At 31.8% G+C, this 9802-nt stretch overlaps 1 protein-coding gene across 2 annotated transcripts; it reads right to left on the reverse strand.

Annotated features, from left to right (window-relative positions):
* Positions 1-3076: 3076 nt before the first annotated feature.
* LOC114166547 (alpha/beta-Hydrolases superfamily protein) lies at positions 3077-9197 on the reverse strand. 2 transcript variants are annotated; one of them, XM_028051294.2, is made up of 13 exons: positions 8927-9197; positions 8792-8846; positions 8621-8676; positions 7756-7856; positions 7468-7537; positions 7000-7069; positions 6424-6480; positions 6246-6313; positions 6066-6146; positions 5394-5471; positions 5130-5285; positions 4299-4451; positions 3077-3323 (listed from the first exon to the last, which is right to left on the reverse strand). In XM_028051294.2, the coding sequence occupies exons 1-13, from the start codon at positions 9194-9196 to the stop codon at positions 3246-3248; spliced, it is 1293 nt and encodes a 430-aa protein (XP_027907095.1). In that variant the 5' UTR covers position 9197; the 3' UTR covers positions 3077-3245. The 2 variants fall into 2 exon arrangements, with proteins under 2 accessions (XP_027907095.1, XP_085523827.1); XM_085667701.1 differs by having other exon boundaries at positions 8792-8851; positions 8927-9058.
* Positions 9198-9802: the final 605 nt, after the last annotated feature.

Raw genomic sequence — 9802 nt, forward strand, 5'->3', positions numbered from 1 at the left:
AAGTCAATTTGTCCTTATTTCGGGTTTGGGTTTGATTAAAAAAAATGTAGTTTTTTTTTTTTTTTAAATATGAGTTAAAATCAACCTAGCATATCAAACGAAATCGAGTGGAATTGGTGTTGGCTTGACGGGTAACCCACAAACAAGAATACTTATATTATTTTTTTATCACTAAACCCTTAATCAGTGAGTAATTTAGACACTAATTTCTTTGATAGTCAAAACTTTAGTAGCTGATGTTAGTATCTAATTTAGAGTCTAATTGGTCACTAACAATAATTTTTTTATTCATAATATTAATTATTTTAGAGATCAATAATTTTTAATTTATAGATTAGTATCTAAATTTGCACTATTGTGACCAATTATTTTTTGTCTCTAAAATTAGTTGTCACTTAAATATTTTCTTGTAGTGAATAACATTGGATTGAAGTTTTATCACCATGATCTCATTTATAGTACACATTCTCTTTTGAGGAATATGATGTCATCACTTAAGAGCTTCGTCCTATTCTTTCGAGGAGCATAGAAGGGTGTCAAAGTAAGTCAATCCAATTGATGACTCCAAGCTTCATAGAATGATGGAAGGAATCTTAGGTGTGGAGGATTAGCGGAAGCAATTTGAGAAGATATGTTCAACATAATGGTGTGGAAGGGAGCTCTCTAGAAAGGTTAAGCCAATTCTAGATGAAAGGGGCTGGAGGAAGCTCTTGCCTAATTGACTCTCAAAGAAGAAAGGTTTCTGGAGTAATCTTGACAGAGGTTTCTTACTATATTTAAGAGTGATTTACAATTGAGTAAAGACTTCAATTTATAGGAGTGGAGGTGATAGAGGGTTATCCATAGATACAAATCAATAAGAATTTGAAGAGGAAACTTTGCAATTCAAAGGACCTAGGATAAGATCAAGAGTCAAAGAATTAGAAGACCATATCCGTGTAAAGCTTATGATGTTCCAAGAAGTTGGGGACTCGAAGGACATGAAGATCATGGCTTGGAGTACACTTAAAGAATAATTTTTTTGTTTTTCAACTTAGTAAGTTCACTAGGTGACTTGGTTTGTTAGGCGAGCATTTAATTATCGTTTTATTGATCAAAAGTCTCGTTGGGTGCCAATTGTACGTCTTTTACATCTTTGGATGATGAGTTCGTTTTTGTTTTTGTTTATGAATTTCAATTAGTTTTTGGGGAAACGTATTTGGACTTTCTATGTTTTCTTAAACTTATGTGTTTATATATAGAGGTACCAAAAGCTTATGTAAATACTTTTAATCATATATTGAAGTTTGTTTTATTATAGAGATGATTCTCTTTGTTCTTTGCTTAGGCCTTAGGTTCTTATCAAAGATTGATATCTTTATGATGAATCTTCCTTAACTTATCAATCTTATTTATTGTGACGTCTATATCATCGGTTCTTATCAAAGAGTGACTTGTGGCAAATCTTCTTTTACTTGTCAATTTGCTAGATTGTGGCGTATATCTTCGGTGTTCTTTATCTGATTTTCTTGTTTATATTTCAGAAGGAATTCAAAGTCAAAAACTATCTTAGTCTTTCTTAGATAGGATCATATCATTTTTTTATTCAAAGGAAGGTTTTGGTTTGGATTTTTTCTTAATGATACAAATATAAATTTTAATATCTTATCTGATATCATTATCTTTGTACCATATGAAAAAAAACTATTTTTTTTTAATATTTGTGTTCGTGGTGTTCTTCAATTTAAATTGAGAATTTCTACATTTGAATTGTAGAAATTATTTGTTTTTGTATTTTTTGTTTCAATTAATTATTTTTAGCATTAGAAGGGTTTTCTATTCGTAAATTAGGGTTTCCTAACAACATACTATTGCTCATCGAGCTCGTAATCTCGCCAAGCAAGAGAAGTCAGAGAGAACTGCTAGCTAGCGACCTCATCCTTGCTTAGCCAACAAGTCTTCTTGCCCAGCGAGTCTTTTCTACAGTCGTGTATATTCTGAATTATTGTGTTTGGACAGCAAAATTAAGAAGAAAAATTATTGGAAGTAAGGATCTAAAGTAAAAGAATTGGAAAGAGTCCAATGCATATAGATTATGTTGGACTATTGTTATGATTGTTAATCTATTGAATTATTTTCAACCAATTTTCTTAGGGTCTCCACGTTATCTCACTGAACTCATTTGGTAGTCCTTTTTATTGTTTTTTGTATTCTTTAAAATTCTTTGAAGTTTTGTCTAGAAGTTTTGCATTTTCTTGGCCTCTTAAGTGAAATTTTAGATTTCATTACGTTTAAGCCACTGAAGATCTTTGTCAAGCGCTAAAGGAAATTTGAGTGGTAAAAGGAAAGAGAATATATTTGACAAAAAGCCTACAAGTGTGATACATGAGTGGATTTAGAGTGAGTTTCTAAATTTTTTTTATTGTATTTGTTTCACTAATGTTGCAGGAATATGTCTACTTCACCAAAAAGTGATATTATTTCACCTAAGACCGCAACAATGATGAGGAGGACAAGGAGTGTGAAGTACCACCTTTGGGGGGAATCTTTTGATGGTTAGGAGGTTGTTGGGTAGTATGAATAAGGAAAAAGATGGAACCCAAAGAAGGAATATTTTTCATTCTAAATGTATGGTTATGGGCAAGGGGTGTGCAAACCTCACCTCATAACAAACTGATTTTGTAGGGTTGAGTTGCTTAAAGTCCACTTTTTAACATGTGTTAGAGCTTATCGATATGTATATGCCTTTGCATGAGGGGTGTGTTGGAAGAGTCAATTTATAATATATAAGTGAGTGTAACCTTACCTTATAAGTTGATTTTGTAGAGTTGAATTAGGCTTAAAGTCGACTTTTTAACAATTCATATTGAATATTGAGTTAAAAACTTACTTTGAGTAGAAAATAATACCAAAAACACTTATATGATGCTATATTATGTGGTGTATTTTCTTCGGGTGAACATTTTGATGCTACTTTACACTAAAAAACATGGCTTTAAAGCTGTACTTTGTATTAAAGAGACAACAAATTACTATGATTCTACAAATGAAAGCTTTAGTTTTCACTGTACCAAGAGATAGAGCTTAGAAGGAGATATACATCATCAATATATTTTTTATTTTACCTTTAAAAATGCCTCTCTCTGCAAAGCAACATTGGCAATAAACCAAGATTTGTAAAAAATGACAGAGAACAAGAAAAAAGATAAGGAAAAATGTAACAAAAACTTTGAGCATGTTGGAACAAAGGGAAAATATCCTCATGTCTAGGTTCTTCTACTTATTATCCTGCAAATAAGTTGTCCAACTTCTTCACCACAATCTTCCTGCACATGATGACCAGCCTACAAAGTGCAGAGAAGTTAATTCTACCTTTCTCCTTTGAAAATAGCATAAGATTTGTCAATAAAGAAAGTCTATGTTAAAACAAATCATTAGTTAATACTAAAATAATTTCCATATTTATTTTTAAGTATTCAAGTTGAAGCAGTTATAGTGCAAAGGAAACCTTTGTACTGCACCTAGTAACTATGTTCTGTTTTCTACATGTTGATGCTATGAAGTTGCCTCAAGCATATATCAGATAATGAATCTACCTAATTACCGACAAAGTGATTTTATGTTGTTAAGAAAGGGAACCAAAACATCCCAATGACTCACCAAGGGAATTTAGAAATTGGCTTACACTAAAGAAAAAAAAATCAATATCTAACTTTTTTATTAGATTGAGAAACTTCAACACCCCAAAACTATTTGAGAATGGAATTCTACCACCATTAGCAATTCTGACATCATCAAATGATGGATGTCAAACCACATAAGAGAATGACATCATTTTCAACTCAAAACCTTAAAGCAATGTGTTTGTGGATTTTCTACCTTATATGTTACTCAACTTTTTCATTTTTACCTGATGTGAACTTAGATTTACACTTAAATTTCCAACAAATAATATATTGTCATAACTGCGAATTTATATTTTGGTTTGCCTTCCTAAAAGTAAGCTAGGAAAATTACAGATTGATTTGTTATCCTTAATTGTATATTATAGGATTCCTAAAAGAGCCTAAAAACTCAGACATTAGGATATTTGTAATTATGAGTGATAATTACCTATCGTTATTTATAAAGGGAACAACAATACAGAAAAGGCATAAAGCCATTTTTTCATGACAATAAGTGTTTTGTGGAGATTCAAAGTTCACTGAAGGCCTTTTAGTTGTATGAGAACTGCATATCTTTGCAACAACAACAAATCAAGTGAGGAATGATGGTCACAAACAACACTCCAGCAACTAGAAAGTGAATAATGAATTTACCGTAGGAACTTCAATGAGTTTGTGGTTGGAATCCTTGCTGAAATCCTCCACTCCATCATAGCTCAACCAACGGTCTCTTTGGCCCCAACATATTGTGGTTCGAACTTTCCAATCTTTGTCCTTCAGTATTCTATGCATATCCTCAACATATCTCTAAAGGAAAAAGTGAATCAAGCAAACACCACAATCTTAGTAAATAGCAGAAAACAGTATTTTATATGTATATTTTCTGCACTAAGAATGTAACTTGCTACTTTTGAGTTACTAAGGAACTAGAAAAACTTGGGATAGTGTTTTTGACAGTGCAGTACAATGATCTTTGCATTTCTGAATTTTGAACAAAAAAAACTAATGTATATATGGTATCCAAATTTTGAACAAAAAACCATTAACTTCCACTTATATATGGTATCCAAATTCTGAACTCCAGAGAAAAACCAAACCAAAGAACAAAATTTTGTTAAAAGCCATCGTAAATTTTAAGTGCTAAGCTATATAGCACGGATACTAACACAGACACCAAACAAGACATGGACACGGAATTTAGATCCAATCAAAACATAATGAAGACAGAAGTTAATGCTCTGAAAAAGTAGTTATAGAAATAACCTTATACTTTTCTAGTACTTCATTAAGGGACTGTTTGTAAAAACTAATAGAAATTACGGCCAAAGGAATAAAATAAAGCTATACATACTAATATAGAAAAAAATGTTCATTCAATTTGGTAAGTTTCGAAACACACCCTTACTCATTGACCACTGTTTTCAATACATTAGAGAAAAATACATGTGAATCAATAGAACCGATTCAATGAATGTAAATTTTCACCTTGAGGTCTTTGGACATGTTCCTGCTAATTGCATTTAGTGCAAAGCCTGAAGAACCAGATGTAAGATAGGGACGTCTATAGACCATTGCATCTTCTTCTTTCATTTTATAGGGACCACAGCTTGTTAGAGCTTTGTCACTGGCCCTTAATGGATCCTGATTATGCATAGATTATATAAATAAAACCTTTAAGAACCTACCAAACTATTAATTCAAGTAAAAGGCCACATTCAAACCTTAAAAAGATCTATTCAGATTTTATACCTGTGAAAATATTTCACCTAGCAGAAAGTTGCTGAAAATGGACAATGTTGATGGGAGCTTTGCATGTTTAGCTGTTAGCTTATAAAATAAGAAGGAATTCAAGGTGATAACTGTTAAGAAGTACATAGGAAGATACTTCAGATAGATACTGATATTAAAATAGAATGAAAATGTAAAGTCAAGAAACAAGTTCCTTTTACAAGAAAAAACTAGAACAATGATGTGTGAAGTTTCTAGAATATGAAGAAAAATGAGGTTGTATGACACTGAACTAAGAGAAACTTATCCTTTGATTGATGATGTGATGGTGGAATGAGTTATTATTAAAATGTAATGCAAATTCTCGAACATTGTAGAAAAGTCTGAGATAGAAAGTAAAATTTCATAAAATTCTACACAGGTAAAAAGTCTAGAACTTTCCATGTAAGTCTAGCTAGCATTTTCTAGAATAATCATGTAAGTGAAATGAGGTCTATAAAGTACCCATGTGCACTACTATTTGATGTAAAATACAACACACACAACTACAAAATACACTTCTTCCAACTACTACTTTCACATTCTAGTGTCCCCACAATTTTCTTTATCCCATCAACTATTCTTTTCTAACTTCAAAATACTGACAGTTCTATAGTAAGATAAAGTTGAGTTTGATGGTTAAAACAAACATACAGGTGGATTAAGGAGTATTAAGTTGCTGAGCTTGTCCTGGTGGATGCTAGCATACTTAACTACAACTGGCGAAAAATATCCCTGTGAGCAAAAAAGATTAAAGAATTTCCTATCACATGTCAAAGAACAGCTAATTTTGGTAACAAGATTGATGCTTTTTTTCAACTCAGGCAAACTTACCTGGACAACAAGTGAGACTTTAGTAGCAGCTAGTTCATCAATAAGTGACTCCAATGATGACACATATTCTGCAGGAAAAAACAAAAACAACACATTCTAGACATTTGTTTGTCAAAACATGAACTTTCATAAACCACCGGTTACTATTTAAGATTGTTTGAGACACTAAAGAAATTACCATCTAGAGTGTAGTCAAACCCATATCTGGGTTGGGGCTTATCAGAAAACCCGAATCCTGAGAGAAAAAAGAATTAATGGAGTGATCATTTCCGATTCTGCACTGGTGAATTAATAAGCTAAGGAAATGTTGGTAAAAGTGTTAAAAAAGAATGAGAAAAACATTAATCCATTTAATGATAAATTGGTTGAACAAAAATTTGTAAACTGGTCATTAGGTACAGATTGAAGCACAAGTCTCCTAAATTAGAGATAAATCAAAGGCTCCTCTTTATGGATAATGACATAATAGTGTTCAATATTAAAGGAACCTCTTGTTCTGAAAGAGATTGCAATAGTTTCAATGAAGAGGAGATTTAAACAGGTATAATATAGTACTTAAAGGTTGATCCAGAGTAGAAGACTAAAGGCATTCTTGTGAAATCCTTTCATGAACCATAATTCTTATAGCATAATCAATTTGGTATGTATGATTAAAATTCCATGAAGCAATCAATGACAAAGCATAGCTCAGAAAGAACCCAACAAATAAAGTAAGAGCAATTTTAAATTCGATAAATTGAAATTGTGATCTTACCTAGCCAGTCAAAGGCTATGGCATGATAGTCCTTGGAGAGTACCGGAAGAACTTTGCGATAAGAATATGCCTGGCAGCATCATCAATTTACCAGTAAAAATTTGTGGTTTCTCAATATATATGACTTTTATTATAACCACTATTTAATAGCTTAAAACAAATTCAGAAAGACTTTGTGTCTGTCTTTTAATGTTTGCGTATTCTCTTTACAATTGTTTCACGCATCTATAGAGTCATGAACATGCATTCAACTTCTGATAGAATTCAAATCAGATTGTGGTTTGTGGACAAAACACAAGAATGCCTTGATTACAATTATCTGTTAAAAATAACAAAGAAAACAAAAGCAAACTAATCTTATTCTCATATCATCACAATTTAAAATTAAGAAAGCACGGATTGAAAATTCATATAATAACACAGTTCTAGAGGCCCTATGTTACATTAGTGTTAATTAATGATGCTCACCTGTGAAGGAAAACCATGGATTAGTATCACTGGTGGATTATCAGCACTCCCACTTTCAACACAAAACCATCTATCATGTAAAATCATATTGACAAAATATGGTTCAATTAGTATTCCAGAAAATAATATAACTTGTCATTTCTATTTGCAGAAAAGTCCTACAAATTCAAATAAGTCTTAAGCATTATGTGTTTATTGTTGTATATATGTTTTCTTTTTCTGAATTCTCCTGGTTCTTCAACAAGAAGATGGAAAATCATTGGACATGTAAAAGTAAATCTAGTTTACCTAAACCGATCGCCAGTAGCTTGAGAACCAGCACCCATGGCAAGTCCAAAAATTGGATCTTTTGCCTTTTCACCAGCGCCAGGAATTGAATAGGCTTTAACCTGATAATATATCAGAAAACTGATGGTAAATCCAAAAGAATGGCTTTAAATAACAACATTGCAACCTCAGGGAAGAGAAGCTGAAACAACATAACGAGAATTTCCTCCATATCAGTTTGTGTGAGTTAAATGTCTCATGTTGAATGAAATTGAGCAATAAAAGCAACATATAAGAAGAAAAGACCCACAAATTCAATGTCTTAAAATTTTGAACTAACAGTGGTGTCATGATCTCTTATATATTAGTTTTTTCACAATTCATATGTTTCGAATTTCCCGGTATTTCTTATGGAAAGAACCTTGGAGAGATTGTTGGACTCAAGTGTGAGTTGAATCATACTTCAATATTTTAATCAAAAAGACTAAACCCTTCGTTTCATCCAAATATACAAACACAATCTCTTAGGTCCTCAAAAGATTTTGTCACCAATTGGTGTAACAGCTGATGTCTTCACTTTGGTTCTCCAAACATTTTCTCATAAATTTGGTCCCAAAAGCAAGCAAAATGCAATCAAATCAATTCCTAAATTAGGGTTTCATTACACTCATTGCTTTCAGTCAAGCAAAGAGTGACGAAATCATGACACTTCACATAACTAGAGGATTGAACAGATAACATTTTTTTTTTCAATAAACAAACTTATGATCCCCTGAGGTAGAAGGAGATCACTATGCATAACATTCCTGTAGAATATTATTGGAACGGAACCCCTTTTAAGATTGAGAAATAAAAAGGAAAAGGGTGAAAGTTAATTACTAATTACCATTTTCCCTTGCTTAAACCATTCATCACTTGGACTTGGCCCTTCTGAATACTTTCCTGTCAGAATAGAAGAAACCACAAATTCAAAACAAAATTTTCAAAACCACAAAAAGTATAAGCCTGTGGTCTAATCGGTTTTCCACACAACATACTCCACCGATTAGTTTTTTACCTCCACTGAAAGAGAATCCATCTCCAACAGAAACTGGAGCATCCAGAAGATAATCCTGCACTAGAGCTAACAAACAGTTTGAAACAAAGTTTCAAGAGGCAAAATTGGGAAACCCCATTAACACAAAAAGCGTACTTGGTCATCATTATTGGCACTTGAGCTACAATTCAATTTGAGAGATTTTCTTGAAGAGCATGATTGGAACCTCCTTGCAGCAAGAAATGGTGGAGATGCAGTGGTGGAAGAAGAAGAGTGAAGAAGGTGGGAACGGAAACAGCATGCAGAGCCATAAAAAGCTTGAAGGGCCATAAGAATGATAGCATGAAGTAGGTGCTGCAGTGGTTGGAGAATGAAGAAAGAAAAAATAACTAACTCAAAGACAGTTGGTAGTTTTGATGCAAACATAAAAAATGAAACATTTTGTTTTGTCCATAAATTTAGAAGAGATAGGGATTCTCTGGTCCTCACTCCACCATACTTCTTTCCGGCCTTAAACAATGTTTACTAATAATACCAACTAATTTCTTCTATAGATTAGTTACAGTTTTAATAGATTGTAAAAAGTCACATCATTAATCAATTACAAATATTAAATGAAATAATTATTACAAAATTTTTACATTTTTTTATATATGATATAAGACATGATCGATCAGGGTAGAAAAGATTTTTATATTAATGATCAATTCAAATTTATTATTTTCTTACAAACACTACATTAAGAAAATCCATAAGACACTAATTTTTGTAGTAACTTTTGATGATTAATTATTTTTTATTTTTAAAATTAGTTGCATATATTAATTTTTTTGTAGTAAAATATGAGCAATTTAGGATAGAATATACTAGAAAATTAAGAACAATGTGGCTTGAAGAAAGAAAGAAAGAAAAAACAAATAGTTTAAGAGATCAAAATGTTATATTCCTCATAATGATTTAGAGAATATATTATTTTTATTTATAACAAGTAAGAAGTCATACTTTTTGTGTGTCTCTGATTTTTAAGTTTTA

The sequence above is a fragment of the Vigna unguiculata genome, chromosome 10 (assembly GCF_037176805.1).
Source record: "Vigna unguiculata cultivar grain cowpea cultivar isolate G323 ecotype 2 chromosome 10, ASM3717680v1, whole genome shotgun sequence".
Classification (NCBI taxonomy): Eukaryota; Viridiplantae; Streptophyta; class Magnoliopsida; order Fabales; family Fabaceae; genus Vigna; species Vigna unguiculata.